Genomic DNA, 18,977 nt, shown 5'->3' with positions numbered 1-18,977 from the left:
GCTGTACAGAAATGTCCCATATATATAGCAGGATGTTTAGTATTCATCATCTCTGCCTATTAAATACCTAAAGCAACCTCTGGTCATTGTGATCACTAAAAATGCACATACACATTTCCAACTTCTTCCATGTGAAAGGAGTAGCATGAAAGTGTTAGTCGCTCAGTCGTGTCTGACTCTTTGTGACCACATGGACTGTAGCCCTCCAGGCTCCTCTGTCCAGGGAGGAGCATCCTTTTCTTGATTTGCTGTTATCTCTGTTACAAATTTCAAAATATAAAAGGGTTTGTTCCTGGGCTATCTAAACTATTCTATTCTAAAATCATGTTACTACAACTGACTAATGAAACTATAGCTTTATAATAATCTATAATATATGATAGGGAAATCTTACTACACTGTTCATAATTGTATTGGCCAGTCTTTTTCATGTATGTTAGAATCTGATTATTAAATTGCATAGGTCAATTTGGAGAGGACACAGAGTCGGACACTACTGAAGCGACTTAGCAGCAGCAGCAGCAGCTATCTTTATGATAGTGAATTCTCCTAATCATAAATTTGATATATAAATCTATCCATTTAATATCCATTTCTTTAATGTCTTTTAATACATTTTTATAATTTTATCCATAAAAGTAATGTACATTTGTTGAAAATCTATTCCTAGATACCTTGCATGGTATATGAAAAATTGTATTTTTAATCTATTTTTGCTAGTATATAGGTGTAGAGTTCATCTTTTTTAAGGGAACTGAGTTCTAGGCTAATATTGACTTCTGGCAGAAATTTATATTCTTTGTCACGTGTTTAAAACTTCTGATATTTCATTTAAATATTTTAATAGGTTTCTTATCTGTTTAACATAAGATTAGACTTTGATTGGATTAATTATTTTTACCTTTTTTACTATCATTATCACATACATAAAATTCATTCTTTTAAAGTAAACAAGTGTTTTTTAGTATATTCACTGTTGTGTTAACTATCCTAATTTCAGAACACTTTCATCATCCCAAAAAGAAACCCAGTCTCCATTAGTAATTACTCTCCACTTCTCTCTTCACATTGCCCCTGGCAACTACTAATATGCTTTCTGTCTTTATATATTTGTCTGTTCTGATATTTCATATAAATGAAGCATATACTGTGTCACCTATTATATCTGGCTTATTTCATCTAGCATATATCCAGGTTTTATCCATGTTATAGCATATGCCAGTACTTCTTTTTTTACTGATAAATATAATTTCATTGCATCGCTATACCAATTTTGTTTATCCATCAGATGATGGACATTTGGGTTGCTTCACTTTGTTGCTATTATGAATAACGCTACTATGAACATTTGTGTATGAGTTTTTCTGTGGACATGTTTTGAATATTCTTAGGTATATCCCTTAGGAGTGGAATTGCTGGGTGATATAAAAACTTTATGTTTAATATTTTGAAGAATACATTTCTCTTTGAAATTTATACCTATAATTGTGATTTTGTTCAAGGTTCCTGGTTAGTATGTAAATAATATTGATATTTTCCTTGAATTACACAAACATTTCATTGGAGATTTCACATGTATGTCAGAGTAGGTTATTCCTTTGAAATCCATTATTTTGTTAGTAAGGTTGTATCTTAATGAAATTCAAGTTTTGTGATCAGTTGCTATTACTGCATACTGTGTTAACTTGAAACAACCTCCAACTCACAGAAAAGTTACAAGTATAGTAAAAAGAACATTTGTACCTTGATATCCATAAGGGACTGATTCTAGGACCCCCCATGAATACCAAAATCCATGGATGCTCAAGTCTCATATATAAAATGGCACCATATTTGCATATTACCTACACACATCCTTTCATACACTTTAAATCCTCTCTAGATTATTTAAAATACCTAATACAATGTAAATGGGTTTTACATTACAAACCCATGGATGTGGAAGACCAACTGTTTTTTTCCTGAATGGTTTGAGAGTAAGTTACTGACATGATACTTGCACCAAACATTTTAGTGTGTATTTCCTTCAAACAAGGACACTCTGTGTAACTAAAGGGCAAGCATCAAATTTAGGAAATTAACACTGCTACCATCTAATACACAGATTGAAGTTTCACTAGTTGTCCCAATAATATTCTTCTTGGCAAAATCTTATATCACATTGTCAGGTCTCTTTAGTCTCCCTCAATCTGGACTAGTTCTTCAATCTGTGATACCCAAGAAATGAGCTTGCTTTTCTCATTTCATTCTGTTAGGTGGCACGTAATTCCCATTATTGATGTTGTTCACTTTAATCACTTAATGTGACTTTCCTTTGCATTTAAAAGTATTTTATGGGGAGGTACACTGAAATTATGTAGCTACTATCCTATTCCTCCTCTAACTTTCAGTTTATGGTTTACATCAGTATAGACTCAAGGATTCCTATTTTGTTCGGTTAGTTATAATACATAGTTATCATTATTTATTTTGAAGTTACAATTGTCCCAGATTTTACCAGTAAGAGTTCCCTTCAAGCTGGTTTCTCTGCCATTTTGACATGTTCCCATCATTCTTTGAGTATTTCCTTACTGTCTGACACAAGGTATCCGGCTTATTTTGTATTTTCTTTGCCACAGCCATGGAATCAGCCACTTCTCCAACGAGCCCTAATTCCTTTTAGTGCCATGTTTAGAAACAAGATTTGGGTGCTAAGTGTGCTTACTGCTTTTTAGGTGTCACTGATTCCTAAACCCTCCCAGTGGACAGAACTAGAGAATAGAAGTATTCTTCTGATTTCACTCTGAAATGACCCATTTCATTCTAGTTTTTTCCTTTTGCAAATTTGTAACTTCTCTGATAGAACATGGCTCCCCTTATAATTAATATATTTACTTATTTGATTAATCCCCCTGAACATAACCAATTCCCCACTAATTCACTGCCTCCTAACCTCTGCAAAGCCCTTCTCACTCCACATATGTTTTCAACACCCTGTGCTGGGTCACTGCCCCTTGCACCCTTCCACCCACTGAATGGCCTCATCCTGCTCAGTCAGACACCCAATGTTGTCCTCGCGTCCATATACCTTCCTCACACTGGGCTATCACCCTGTGTGGGGCTGCCTACACCCTGTATGGTAACTTCCCTCTCTTAAATGTGGTTCTAACATTATAAGCTGACTGCTCTTCCACATGGACATCCTCATCTCACTTGTACTCCATCACTCTGCAACAAACTGCTTCCCATGCAAACACCCACTGTGACAGATTACATTTTCAAAAGCCATGCTAATATGTATCCCATCTAACATGCTCTTCTTACAAGATACTAATACTCCTCCATTGAGAGAAAGGCTCTGTGTTCTTTCCCCTTGAACCTGGAATGGACTGTTTAACTGCCTCAACCTACAGAATGCAGTGAAAGTGATGCTGCATGATTTTTTAGGTTAGAAAGCAACGCAGCTTCTATCTGGCTGTTTTTCTTTCTCTCTCTGGATGCTTAACCTTGAAGTTCAGCTACTGTATTGTGAGAACATTTAAACCACATGGAAAAGCCCAGGTAGTGAGAAACTGAAGCCCCAGCTGAAAGCCAGTATCAACTGCTAGATATTTGAGTGAATGAGCACTCAGATACTTTCAGCTCCAAGCCTTTGAGCTTTTCAACTGGTATCTCACCTGCAGAGAAGAGACAAGCCATTCCTGCTGTGAGTTGTGTAAATTCCAGACACGTAGAAACCTGGAGAGAGAACACATGATTATTGCTATTTTGAGCCATTTCGTTCTGGAGTAATTTGGTACACTGCCAAAGTAATTAGAACACCCTTCTCACACTGCTCAGGGTCAGAAAAACTGCTTAGATGTTCTCTTTCTCTCTCTTAGGCTCCTACCATACAAGAGGCCATCTTCCTACACAGATGCCCTTCTTACTGTGCTTGGGTTTCAATGTCTTATACGAGGCTGCCTTCCCAGGTTGATGCTTTCCTTATTCTGTTCTGGCTTTGAAACTCCATGCTGTCTCTTGAGGCATTGGTTAACAGGCAGCATATACCTATAATCCCTGAGAGAAAAGAAACTCATAAGGTAGGCCCCTATTTAACCTAGCTTCCTGCCTGGGAATAATTTTCTGACTATGGAGTTGTAAGACAGAGTCCAAACAAAGCATAGTGGTCCCATTTTGCTGAGTAACAGAGATCGGAATTCTGGGCAGATGAAGCAGTTAGAATCTTTAGGACACGAGGCGATAAAGAACACCAGAAGATAAGTGGGTAAATACAAAAGTCTATATTATTTGGCGATTTCTCTAAGGGATAATTAGCTGAATAAAGCAAAAAAGTACAAGATGGAGTTTATATTTATAGAAGTAAAAGATGAGACAAATACAACTCAAAGGATGGGTGAATATAAACAGAAGTATAGTGTTATAAAGTTATTACATTTGTGATAAAAAGTTATTACGTGTCAGGTATCGAGAGAGAAGTGAAAAGTATATGAAGAGGGAGGTATGAAGTGGTAAGATGTTGACTGACTAGACTTTGATAGGTTAAGAATGCACATTATTAGCCCTAGAGCAAACATTAAAAATTTTTAAGAAGAATAAGCTAAGATGCCAATGGGAAAAATGAAATGGAATAGTAACAAACATTTGATTAACCTAGGAAAAGACAGGAAAGGAAAAGAATAAGGACCCACCTCCCAAAACGGGACAAATGGAAGAGTAATAGCAAGATGGTAGATTTCCATCCAACCATGTCAACAATTAAAACAAATGTAAATAGAATGGGTAAAAAATGGATAAAGTGCAAAATGGATTTAAAAAAAAAAAGACTCAACTGTATAGTATATGTGTGCATGCTAAGTCACTTAATCATGTCCAACTCTTTGCATCCCGGTGGATTGTAGCCCGCCAGGCTCCATCTGTCCATGGGATTCTTCAGGCAAGAATACTGGAGTGTGTTGCCATGCCCTCCTCCAGGGGATCTTCCTGACCCAGGGATCAAACTTGCAACTCTTATGTCTCCTGTGTTGGCAGGCAGGTTCTTTACCATTAGTGCCACCTGGGAAGCCCATATACTATATGGAAAGAGATTAACTCTAAATATAAAGACACAAATAGGTTAAAATTAAAAGGACAGAGAAAATTATACACACAATAAGCTGACGAGGTTGTATTAATATGAGACAACATAAACCTAAAGACGCATAGTTGATCACTGGGAAAGAAGAATGTTTTTTTAGTGATAAAAAGGCAGTTTGGGGCCCTCCCTGGAGGGTCTGGTGGTTAAGACTCCATGCTTCCACTGCAGGGGGCACAAACTAAGACTCTATATGCTGTGCGGCCAAAAACAAACAAACAAAAACCTGTTTAAAACAAAATATAGTAACACTTAGGGCAGCTTGCCATAGCTGAAGCTACCATACTGAATACCACAGACTGTGTGGCTTAAACAGTAGATACTTATTTTCTCACAGTTCTGGAGGCTAGAAATCCAAACTTAAGATGCCATCAGGGCTGATTTCTGGTAAGGCTACTCTTCCTGGCTTACTGTATCCTCTCTATAACCTTTCTCCTGGGCACGAGCATAGGTAGAGCGATCTCTGGTTCTCTTCCTCTTCTTATAAGAACACTAGTTCTATCAGATTAGAGCTCCATCCTTGGGACCTCATTTTACCTAATTTCCACCTTAAAGGCATTAACGAAATAGCATCACGTTACAGATGAGGGCTTCAACATAGGAATTTGAGATGACACAGTTCAGTCCATAACGAGGAAGATATAACAATTCTAAATAAATAAACATCTAATAGAGTCTCAAAATGTATGAAGAAAAACTGATAAAATTAAAGAGATTAGGTTAAACCATAATTATTGTTAGAGATTTTAGTTATTAATAAAGCAATTAGAAAATCAGAAATAAATAAAAGATCTGATGGTATACCCAACAAATGCAGAGAACGTATCCTTCTTAAGAGCATATGGAATGCTCGCAAGGACAGACTGTATGATGGACCATAAAGTATCTCAATATTGTTCAAAAGATTAAATCATACAGTGTATGCTCTCTGATTACAATAGATTTAATAGAAATCAATAATAATAAAATACCTATAACAATTCCCAAATATTTGGAAATTAAACAACACTGCTCTAAATAATAAATTTCAAGGAAAATTAGAGGGTATTCTGCAACTACATGACAATAAAACTACAAAACATCCAAATTTATGGAGGCAGCTAAAGCAGTCCTTATAAAGACATCTATAGCTTTAAATACTTATTTAAGAAAAGAAGAAAGCTTTAAAATGAATAACCTAAGTTTCTACCCTAGATGCGAGGAAAGAAGAGTAAATTAAACCCAAAGTAGAATGACAGAAATAATTAAAAGCAAAATCAATGAAATAGAAAATAGGTAAATAAAAGAAAAAATGAACAAGTTCAAGAGTTTACCCTTTGGAAAGATTAATAGTAAGCCCTCTAGTGGTATTAGTCAAGGAAAAGCAAGAAAATGCAAATTATAAATATAGGGAATGAAAGAGGAGATGTCACTACAAATTCTAGAGACATTAGTAAAACACTGTTAACATAATAATATAAATAGTTTTATGCCAATAAATTCTGTAACTTAGAAGAAATGGACAAAGTCCTTAAAAATCTAACAGCTGTAAAACTCTTAAACTGAATCAATCTATTCTCACAGATAAAGCACCAGGCTCAGATGGAAGAACATACATTTGTGGAAGAAATAACAGTCACACAACACTTTATAGATCAGTGTACTACTGATGTCAAAACCTGATGAGTTAAATAACAGTCTACAGGGAAGTCAGAAAATATCTTGAATGAAAGGGAAAAACAGAATATCAAAATTTACAAGATATAGCTAAAGTGGTACTTAGAGGGAAATTTACAGCTTTAAATACCTATGTAAAAAGAAAATCAAGCTTACAGATATGGAACAGATTCGTGATGACAGAGGTGGGATTGGGCGTGGGTGAAATGGATGAAGAATATCAAAAGGTATAAACTTTCAGTTATAAAATAAGTCATGAGGATGTAATATACAGCATGGTGACTATAGTTAAAATACTCTATTACGCAGTTGAGAGTTGCTAAGAGCAAAGATCTTAATTCTCATCACAAGGAAAAAAATTCTGTAACAACGTATGGTGACTCACTGTGGAGATTGATTTGCTTTATATACAAATATTGAATTATGTTATACACACCAGACACTAATATAATGTTGTATGTCAATTATACCTCCATAGAAGAAAAATGCCTATAGAAAAAAAGGAGCATATTTGAATCACTAACATAAGCTTCCACCTTAAGAAACTAAAAAAGAACAAATTAAATCCAGTGCAAGCAGAAGGAAGGAAATAATACAGATGAGAGTAGAAATTAATGAAATAGAAAACAGAAAAACAATAGAGAAACTCAGTAAAGTTCTTTGAAAAGAATCAACAAAACTGACAAATCTTCAGTTTGATCAAGAAAAAATAAGACAAATTAACAAGATTAGAAATGAAGACAAAGACATAACTACTGACCTTATGGAAAGTAAAAGGACTAAGGAAACATAATAAGCAACTTCATGTCAAAAATTTAGATAACTTAGATATAACGGACAACTTTCTAGACTAAAAGATTTTAATAAATTACAAAAGTTACTAGAAAAGAGGGACTACATATAATGGAGTAAAACTCAGACTTAAAATAGGTTGCTCACAATTAACAATGTCAGTTGACAATGATTCTGTATCTTTAAAGTGCTAAGGAAAAAATGAGTGATGCATCTCCATCATATATATGATAAATAATAAAATTATTACATAAATATGATATACTGTCATTCAGTGTGCATGTGTGTAGAGAAGGCAAAATAAAGACATTTTAAATATCTATAGAGGAAGAGTTTCCCATTCCTATATACTCAACTAAAAGAATGACTAAAGGACAGACTGAAGCAAAAGGGAAATAAGGCCAGAAGAAAGAAATGGGATACAAGAAGCAACAGAGAGTAAAATAATTGGCAAGCTTTATTGGTAGTTACTAAAACAAATAACAATAACATTTTATGTGTTAAAAACAACACTGATGCTGAAATTCAATATAAGATGCTGAGAGGGGAATTAAAGAATATCAAAGATAAAAATCACACAGAAGATGTTTACAGGGAAGTTGAAGCATATCAAAGTCCTTTTAAAAAAAATTTTTGTTTTACATAATTGGAATGTCATTTATCAAAGTGGCGAAAGATGTCTCAAACCCCTACATCCCTTTCTGTTCCTTTCAGTCATCTTGTAAGCTAAAGGAAGGAAGGTTTAGACTAGAAAGTAACCTTCAAACTTTTAAACTGCAACCCACACTAAGACATATAGTTGATATTGCAACCCAGTGTGTGTACATAAGATAAAACACAGACTTCCCTGGTGGTGGTCCAGTGGTTAAAACTCTGAGCTCCCACTAAGGGGGCCTAGGTTCGATCCATGGTCAGGGAACTGGATTTCACATGCCACAACTAAAGATCCTGCATGCTGCAACAAAGATCAAAGAGCCTGTGTGCAGCAACTAAGAAGTGGTGCAGCCAAATAAATGAATATATATATATGAATATAAATATAAATATATATATATATTTGTGTTGAGTCTTTAAAGTTAAACCTATCTGTGTGCTTAAATCTATCTCTGTGCTCAGTCATTCAGTCATGTCCGACTCTTTTTGGCCCCATGGACTGTAGCTCACCAGGCTCCTCTGTCCATGGAATTTTCTAGGTAAGAAAACTGGAGTTGGTTGCCACTTCCTTTTTTTTATTTTGGATAGCACCTGACTCACTGTTAAGAGTTAAAATACATATTTCTTATCTTATACTTTTAAAAGAAGGTATTAACTTTTCTTCCTCCAGAATGTAAAAGGGCACATAAAAAATATGAAGTAGAGAACAGGCAGAGAATCAGATAACATGATCAGACTCCCATCCCTCTGGCTGCTGCAAAAGGACAGATTATAGGGTAAAGAGCTAACCTAAATTGTGAGGTGAAAACTGTAAACTACGAAATGATATATTTTTAGGACTGACTGTCTACCTTAAGCTCTAAAAAAAAAATACTGGAACCAAGTAACTGTAATAAAATTAACAACCATTGTCTTTGAGTGGTAGAATTATTGATAATTTTTATTTTTCTTTATTTGTTTCTGTATTGTATGATAAGAAAATGTTGCTTAGAAACATTGCTGTTTCTACGAATTCTCTTTAAATAGGAATAGGGAGGCCATCTGAATATTCTAAGATTGAAAAACTGACTAACTTTTCTTTCACACAAATGAACTAAATATTGAAAACGAAACAAAATCTGATTGCTTTCAACCTTTATGATTATGATTCTTAACAGAGATTGAAGCTCACCTAAGTATTTTGGGGTGATAATTTCTTTTAGGAACTTGATCAAAATGCCACTGAAAAAGTCCAGGCAATGTTCACAGCCATTGACGACCTCTTGTATGAGCAAAAGTTGAGTGTACATACTAAAAGTCTCCAAGAAGAGTGCCAACAGTGGACATGTAGCTTTCCTCATCTCAGGTATTGGAATCCTGTATATTCATGGCTAATACTAAAATTTGAAAAGCAGATTTCCAAGAAACCTTATATTCTGAAATCTTAACGGGCATGGATTTGTATCATTAAGGTGATATGGTATAAAGCCTCAGATGATAGAAAACTCATGTTGATGGAAGTTTCTCAGAGTTTTCATAACTAGTTGTCCTAATCAAGTAAAACAGTTTCTATACCAGTAGCTGTGATCTGTATCTGCCCAAAAGAGACCTTCTTTTGAACAAAAGCATCAGAAAATGTATTTGATTACACTACTGTCTATAAGTAAATTCTTATACATGTATACTTGAAAGCAGACATAGGCTATTAGGAAGCTTCCCTTAGAAACCACACTACTACACATACTTAAAATTTATAAAGCTTCATGTTCTTAAGAATACAATTCAGTTTTTACTAATTTGGCCTGGCTTTCACTCATTTTAGCAAATTTAATGAAGATTGTTATGGAGGGTGGAGGGTAAATTTAAATGTTTGCCCAGTTTCCTTGGATTCTTTTTCAGTGAGTGGAAAAGCTTCATCCATTCTGTCTCCATTGTATAGGAGAGAGAGATACCTTCAGAAAGGCTCTGGATTCACATTTCTCTCAAGAATCATTCTAAATCAGTAAGGGACTAAGTATGTACTAGACTTCTCTGGAGAGCCATCACATTTGTTCCAAAAATACCTATATTTTGTATGTATGCTGGATGAAGGTGCTTAAGTGTCTCTTTATGTTCTTCACTTTGAAGGATTCTAGGTCGGCAGATAATCACTCCAAGTGAAGGTTATGGACTGTACCCTAGATCCCCTTCTGCTGTTTCAGCTTCACGTGAGGCAACACTGTCTCAAGAAAGAGATTCTACTATGTAAGTATTCTAATATATAAGTATTTATATATTCTAAATATGCAAGTATTTTATTCTACCATTTATACTAAAGGATTAAAATACTTATTTATTGGTATTTAGTAAAGCACAGCAAATTCTGTAAGACTAATCATAGTCTTTATGCATACTAGAATTTTTTTACTTAGGTTTTAAAAAGATTAGGTAAAAAAAAGATTTTCTCTAGAATTTTAAGAGTTACTCATATCCATAGATACTTATATCTCTGTCTATGTATAAATACAAGCACTTTCTTCCTGGAATAAATGTGTCAATAGAGTGGTTTAAAGAAATTCAGAGATCTAAGAAATAGAATTTTAAATTGTTTTGAAAAAAACTTTGAAAAAGTGGTTTTCTTAAACATGTAATACTAATTATTATGGAAGTTAAACTGATATTATTAAAATGGGTAATTAGTCATTAGCTAAAATGGCTAATTCTTTGAATACCTCAAACTCTTTTAACAGTAGCACAATAAACCCAGATAGGATTGCTTTAAAAACCTATGCTTACCCTTAATTCTGTGGTAAAATGTCATGGTTTTAATTCATTTTAAAATTATTCCTTTACTATTTCCTAAGACTGTAATTTTATTTATACTGATACCAGTTAAGAGTTGTAGTGATACTTGCTTTTGATGCCTTTTAAAGCTTGTAGTAATTTCATCAGACCACAAAATAAAACATTATTGTCTTAGGTTAGTTAAGGTTATGGGATCTGGGTTATCAACTAACTGATTTTTGGTCAGAGAGTGGGATTTGTTTACTTCTTTCAGAGTAATTTAAACTCAAGGTTCTGTTTACCAGGCTGAGATTTCTTTCTAAATTTAAGCCTCATGTATTATACCAATAAGCCTTTTAAAATTAACTCCTTTTATATAAGTTTCAGATTTTTATAGACTAATTTGTCTCCCACAGAAAGGATGTATTCTTTAATTCTCACAGACCAAAATTAGATAACTTAGGTCCTGTGATTAAGATATATTTACCTGATCTATTAGTTTAAACTTTATATATACCTTTTATTTTCTAATTGTAAATAGCATTTCCTTTTAGAGATTCCAAAGAAATAAGGAACAAGTCTGAACAGTTAACTCCTCCTTCTCTAGGATATTTGGCTAAATCATGATTCTGCAACACACTGCAGACATCTTTTCTGTCTATTTTACTTGCTACTACTGTTGCTGCTTGGTCCTTCTTATTTTTGGTTCTGGATTATTTGACTTACAGTATTCAGTAATTACTTTTCTTTACTATACAGATGAAATAAATACCTATCTGTACTTTATACAGACATATAGTTAAATGAAACAAGTTACTCAGCTATATTAGGATATCACTACTTAAAGAAAATAATAACAAATTAAATATAATCCATATTTACTTGCATATCACTACCAGTTTGTCCATACTTGATATTTTTTTCGCTCAAGTACCATTAAGGAGCTCATTGTACTGCAAAATATTTATATATTTTAACTAACTATAATTGTTATTGATGCTCAAATTGTTACAGCCGTGTCAAGCTGGTTCATTTTTGTCCTTTTTTCCAGGCCTATCCTGGAAAAATATTTTTTCTTCTTTAAGGCATGGAAGCAGCTGAAAGTCAAGGAAACACTTAACTTCTTTGAGAGACTACTAGTATTTGAGAACAAAATTTGGGTAGTTGAGGATATTTAAGTTGGTGGTGATGCTGCAATTTTGCCACTTTTTAAAATAAATGATGTAAAAAAAATGTGTCAGAAATACAACTTGGGTATTTTTTAGTTTAACAAATTAGTTTTCCATAAAATATGAGGTTTATCAGCTACTAAGATTTTCTACAAAATAACATTTCAAATTATATCCATTCTTGCCCCACCACATTACATCAGATTTTCCTTTTAAAGTTCATGGTTAATCCTTTCTGTCCTTCACTTAAAAATCTTCAGTAGCTTCCCATTGAATTTATGATAAATTTAAAATTATATCATAAACTGGCCCCAGTCTACATCTGTGTCTTTATCTTCTGTCACTCTCTCGTTCATTAATCCTTCCACATTGGATTATTTTTCACATCTCAAATGTACTAAATAAGATATTTGGTTCAGCTTCCATTCTTGAGTTCTTGGGCCAGAGGAAATTGGTATAAAAACAACACAAAAATACAGTCGCTTTCTCTTTGTATCTCTAACACCTAAAACAATGCCTAGAATATAGTTAGAATCAACTTTAAAAAAAAACTAAATTAAATATCATATTTATTTGACAACAAACTCCATAAAAATGAACTTATATTATGGCTGTAAAACAGTGTTATCAATCAAAACAAATATCATATATAGATCAAAGTGGAATTCCAAGAACTTTATAACAATAGAAAATGGTGGTAGCATAAAGAGAAAACTCAGGCCAGAAAAGGATCCTGAACAGATGAGTTTGAGAACATTCCCATTTGAAAAAAAACATCGACAGAGGAATGGATAAAGAAGATGTGGTCCATATATACAGTGGTGGAGAAGGAAATGGTAACACACTCCAGTATTCTCGCCTGGAGAATCCCACGGACAGAGGAATCTGGTGGGCTGCTGTCCATGGGGTCACACAGAGTTGGACATGATTGAAGCAACTTAGCACACATGCATGCATTGGAGAAGGAAATGGCAACCCACTCCAGTGTTCTTGCCTGGAGAATCCTAGGGACAGAGGAATCTGGTGGGCTGCCGTCTGTGGGGTCACACAGAGTCAGACACAACTGCAGCAACTTAGCAGCAGCAGCATATACACTGGAATATTACTCAGCCATTAAAAGCAATGAAATAATGCCATTTGCAGCAACATGGATGGACCTAGAGATTCATACTGAGTGAAGTAAGTAAGACAGAGAAGGAGAAACATCGTGTGACATTCCTCATATGTGGAATCTAAAAAGAAATGATACAAATGAACTTAATTACAAAACAGAAAGAGACTCACAGAGAGCAAACTTATGGTTTCCAGGTCCGGGGCAGGTAAGGATGGGAGGAAGGGATAGTTAAGGAGTTTGGTGTGGACATGTACACACTGCTATATTTAAAATGGATAACCAACAAAGACCTACTGTATAGCACAAAATAAATACAATTTTTTTTTAATGAAAAAAAACTTTGTAATCTTCTGCTGCAAGTTAGTTTAAGGGGCTTGTCTACCCTTAGTTTAAATACATACGGCAACAAAAATTAACTATAATATCTAATAAGTTGCCAAAGTGTACAACTGTATGCAGAATTATAACCGTTAAAAAAATCATTGAAAGAATAGATAACTAGAAAATAAACCTTTGTGTATACGACTAGATAATTTTCAACAAGGGTGCCAAGGTTACACAGTGGGGAAAGGACAATCCCCCCAACAAATGGTGCTGGGAAAACAATGCAAAAGAATGAAGTGGAACTCTGATCTTACACCATATACAGAGCTTAACTCAGAATGATTTCAAAGACCTAAATGTAAGACCTAAAACTATTAAAACTCCTAGAATAAAACACAGGGGAAAAGCTTCAGGATATTGGATTTGGCAATGATTTATTGGATAGAACATCAAAACCTAAATACAAAAGCAAAAATAGACAAATGGGACTACATCAAACTCAAAAATTTCTATGCACCCAAAGAAAAAATCATTAACGTGAAAAGGCAACCTGTGGAGTGGGGGAGAATATTTCCAAGTCACATGTCTGATAAAGGGTTAATATCTAGAACACATGAGGAACTTCTACAATCCAACAACAACAAAAAGAACCCAATTTAAAAATAGAAAAAGGACAAGAGAATAGACAGTTCCCAAAGAAGATAAACCAGTGGCCAACAAGTAAATGAAAAGATGCTCAACATCACTAATCATAAGAGGAATGCAAATCAAAACCACAATGAAATAACCACCTCATACCCATTCCAGCTGAGCTATTTCAAGTCCGAAATGATGATGCTGTGAGGGCCTCCCTGGTGGTCCAGCGGTTAGGAATCCACCTTGCAGTGCAGTGGACACTGGTTCAGTCCCATATGTGGGAAGATCCCACATGCCACAGGGCAACTAGGTCCGTGTGCCACAACTGCTGAGCCCATGTGAGGCAACTACTGAAGACCATGCACCTTAGACTCTGTGCTCCACAACAAGAGAAGCCACCGTTATGAGAAGCCTGCAAATGGCAACTAGAGAGTAGCCGCAACTAGAGCAAGCCCACACACAGCAGTGAAGACCCAGCACAGCCAAAATAAATAAATGTTATTTTTTTAAATAAGATGATGCTGTGTAAATGCTGCACTCAATATGCCAGCAAATTTGGTGAAAACTGGGCCACAGGACTGGAAAAGGTCAGTTTTCATTCCAATCCCAAAGAAAGGCAAAGCCAGAGAATGTTCAAACTACAGCACAACTGTACTCACCTTACACGCTAGCAGAGTAATGCTCAAGATTCTTCAAGCCAGGCTTCAACAGTACATGAACTGAGAACTTCCAGATGTTCAAGAAGGATTTAGGAAAGGCAGAGGAACCAGAGATGAAATTACCAACATTCATTGGATCATACAAAAAGCAAGAGAATGCCAGAAAAACATCTACTTCTGCTTCATTGACTACACTAAAGCCTTTGATTGTGTAGATCACAACAAACTGTGAGAAATTCTTAAAGAGATGGGAATACCAGACCACCTTACCTGCCTCCTGAGAAATCTGTATGTAGGTCAAGAAGCAAGAGTTAGGACAGAACATGGAACAACAGACTGGCTCCAAATTGGGAAAGGAGTACATCAAGGCTGTATATTGTCACCTTGCTTATTTAGCTTCTTTGCAGAGTACATCATGCGAAATGCTGGGCTGGATGAAGCATGAACTGGAATCAAGACTGGTGGGAGAAATATCAATAACCTCAGATATGCAGATGACACCACCCTCATGGCAAAACATGAAGGAGAACTAAAGAGCCTCTTGATGAAAGTGAAAGAAGAGAGTGAAAATCTGCCTTAAAACTCAACATTCAGAAAACTAAGATTATGGCATCCAGTCCCATCACTTCATGGCAACTGGATGGGGAAACAATGGAAACAAGGAGAGACTTTATTTTCTTGGGCTCCAAAATCACTGCAGATAGTGACTGCAGCCATGAAATTAAAAGAAGCTTGCTCCTTGGAAGAAAAGCTATGACAAACCTTGACAGCGTACTAAAAAGCACAGACATTACTTTAATGACAAAGGTCCATATAGTCAAAGCTATGGTTTTTCCAGTAGTCATGTATGGATGTGAATGTTGGACCATAAAGAAACCTGAGCACCGAAGAATTCATGCTTTTGAACTGTGGTGTTGGAGAAGACTCTTGAGAGCCTCTTGGACAGCAAAGAGATCAAACTAGTCATTCCTAAAGAAAGTCAGTCCTTAATATTCATTGGCAGGACTGATGCTGAAGCTGAAGCCCTGATACTTCGGCCACTTGATGCAAAGAGCTGACTCGTTGGAAAAGACCCTGATGCTGGGAAAGTTTGAAGGCAGGAAGACAAGGGGATGACAGAGGATGAGATGGTTGGATGGCATCACCAACTTGTTAGACATAAATTTGAGGAAGCTCTGGGAGTTCGTGATGAACAGGGAAGCCTGGTGTGCTGCAGTTCATGAGATCGCAGAGTCAGACATGACTGAGTGACTGAGCTGAACTGAACCCATCGTTTAACTGTATGGGGGTCCTGGGAAATGTAGTCTAGTTTTGTGGCCTGAGAAAAAGTTTAGTCAACATGTAACAGTCTCTTTGGGTGTCCCTGGTGGCTCAGCAATAAGGAGACTGCCTGCAATGCAGGAGATGCTGGTTTGGTCCCTGGGTCAGGAAGATCTTCTGGAGAAGGAAATGGCAACCCACTCCAGTATTCTTGCCTGGAAAATCTCATGGACAGAGGAGTCAGGTGTGCTACAATCCACAGGGTCCAAGAGTCAGACACAACTTTGTGACTAAACCACCACAACCCATCATCAGGATGGCCACTATCTAGAGAACAGAAAGCAACAACTTTTGGCAACAATGTAGACAAAAAATTGGAACCTTTGTGAACTGTTGAGAGAAATGGAGTATAAAACAGTATAGCCACTAAGGAAAACAGTATGGGCTGTGTTAGGTGATCAGTCGTGTCTGACTCTTAGCGAGCCCACAGACTTGTAGGCCGCCAGGCTTCTCTGCCCGTGGAATTCTCCAGGCAAGAATACTGGAGTGGATTGCCATTCCCTCCTCCCAAGGAACTTCCCAACCCAGTGATTGAACCCTGGTTTCCTGCCTCACAGGCATTCTTTACCATTTAAGCTACAGGGAAGTCTCCTGTTGTCTCTTGGAAAACAGTATGGAGGGTTCTTAAAACACTAAAAATAGAATTACTATATGAACCAGCAATCCCACTCAGGTGTATATCCAAAAAAAATTCAAAGGAGGATCTCAAAGAGATATTTGCATACCAGTATTCATTGAAGCATTAATCACAATAGGCAAGAGGTGGAAACAACCCAGATGGTCATCACAGATGAATGGATAAAGAAAATTTATATACACACAATGGAATATTATAGAAGGAAATCCTGTTACATGCCAGAATATGGATTGATGAGCCTTGAAGGTATTATTTAATGTTAAATAAGCTAGTCACAAAAGGACAAATACAATATGATTCCACCCATATTTAGTATCTAAAGTAGTCTAATCATAGAAGCAGAAAATAGAAGCATAGTTGCCCAAAGGAGGAGAGGAAGGGGAAGGGGCAATTAGTGTTTAATGGATACCAGTCTCAGTTTTGCAATATAAGTTCAAGAAATCTTGCACAATAATGTGCATGCATTTTCAACAACAGTGAAGTTACTGAAATAAACCTATAATCTCCTGAGGTACTTCAAAGAGTTGAACATGAATGTAAATATTCTTAGATTAAAAAAAAAAAAGAAAGCTTATTTTATAGCCATAGCCATTGCATCTGAAAAGATAGCAAGTAGTATTCAACTGCTTCAGTATTAGGTGCATAATACACCGAAGCAGAGTGGGTGTGTGGCTCGTATTTATTCCTGTTCTGAGAAATAATAGGTATCAAAGTTTAGAGTAGCCCAGGAAGGTGTCATCAGGGGAAGGGACTTTGAGCTGAAACCTGTATGAATGAGTTCCTGTGAGAACTGTTTATGTTGTACATAATTACTATCTTTCCCCTCTCCCAGATTTGGCATTAGGGGAAAGAAGTTACATTTTTCATCTTCATATGGTCCTAAAGCATCCTCCATTGCCAAATCCCCTTGCTTGTGTTCTATGGAAAGAGAAGAAGACTGTATCATATTTTCTGAGGGAATAATAGAAGAATACCTAGCATTTGACCACACAGACACGTGAGTATTATATCTTGTAAACTTTTTCACTCCCGTTTTGTGTATTAGTATCTATTTTTCTAAAGTATGCCACCAATATTATCTATAATTAAATTTGTTATTTATGTTCTATTACTTCTCAGTTGTCCAGCATTCGTATATTTAATTGATATAAATTGTTTTTTCCTGCACATGTCATTTGCCTCTTAGTGGGATTAAACAGTTTTCAATGAATTACTTTTTTCTCCATATAATTTGATTTTTCTTCTTTGTCAATTATCACCAGTAATTCATGGAAACTTTATTCATCTAAATCCAGGCTCTCTTACTGTTCAATGCTGTGTCCCTGAAATATTAACCTCTTAAACTATTCCTCCCAGCCTTTAGAAGTTCAGAATGATAGTCACAGTAGCACATCTGGAAGTGAGAATTTCAGGCTATGAGGCTATGGTTAGGTCTAGTTAGTGTCACATGATTCTGGACTTTTCTTCCCTTATTTCCTATTGAGCCATGCTTACTTTTATGTTCAATGTATACAGTCCTAGGCTAAGGTAGACATAACTCAGATTTCTATACATGGCAATGAGTTAGCTAATTGTTCCAAGAGAATCATAAGTATGCTCTTTTGATTTTCCAGAGATTTCCCCCTTCCCTTTCACTTCATCTGGCCTGAGTCAAATTATCTGTATTTTCTCCTCCTTTTTCCTCAAAGGTCTTTTCCCTTCATTTTAGCTTTAAATAAATTTGATTTAACTACTCCAAAACGTGATGTTCATGACTCAGACCCAATGAATTTTCAAGTAATACAGGGAAGATTTTTAGGAAGGCAGTCTTCTCTTTAGAGATACCACTGATATACTGAGATGTCATGAATGAAATCATGTAAGTTTGAAAGAAAATAAGATATGAAAGATTTTTTTTTTAATAGTTTGGTAATAGGGAAGGCCTTTCTAACTACAGCTTAAAATCTACAAGTCATTTAAAAATAACTACTTAAAATTTCTGGATAAAAAATTCATAAAATCAGAAGACAAACTGGCAAAAATATTTGCAGTTAATGCATGCACAGAGGCTTAATTTCCTTAACATGTATATCAATAAGGAAAAAATTAAGGACAAAACGAAGAACATGGCAGAGTTCACATTATAAGAAAATGGATCTTAAATATATGAAATGAAACTCAG

The 18,977-nt window shown here is 35.5% G+C and overlaps 1 protein-coding gene across 3 annotated transcripts in view; it reads left to right on the top strand.

The window, feature by feature from the left end:
- Window positions 1–18,977, top strand: part of FAM149B1 (family with sequence similarity 149 member B1) — a 51,508-nt gene that overhangs the window by 10,831 nt on the left and 21,700 nt on the right. For all 3 annotated transcript variants that reach the window (XM_068982116.1, XM_068982117.1, XM_068982115.1), the window contains exons 4-6: window positions 9,418–9,560; window positions 10,322–10,438; window positions 17,649–17,813. In XM_068982116.1, coding sequence (XP_068838217.1) covers window positions 9,418–9,560; window positions 10,322–10,438; window positions 17,649–17,813 — 425 coding nt within the window. The remainder of the gene's footprint in view (window positions 1–9,417; window positions 9,561–10,321; window positions 10,439–17,648; window positions 17,814–18,977) is intronic.

Source organism: Capricornis sumatraensis, chromosome 10, assembly GCF_032405125.1.
Source record: "Capricornis sumatraensis isolate serow.1 chromosome 10, serow.2, whole genome shotgun sequence".
Lineage (NCBI taxonomy): Eukaryota > Metazoa > Chordata > Mammalia > Artiodactyla > Bovidae > Capricornis > Capricornis sumatraensis.
This window is presented reverse-complemented; position numbering and strand designations above follow the sequence as displayed.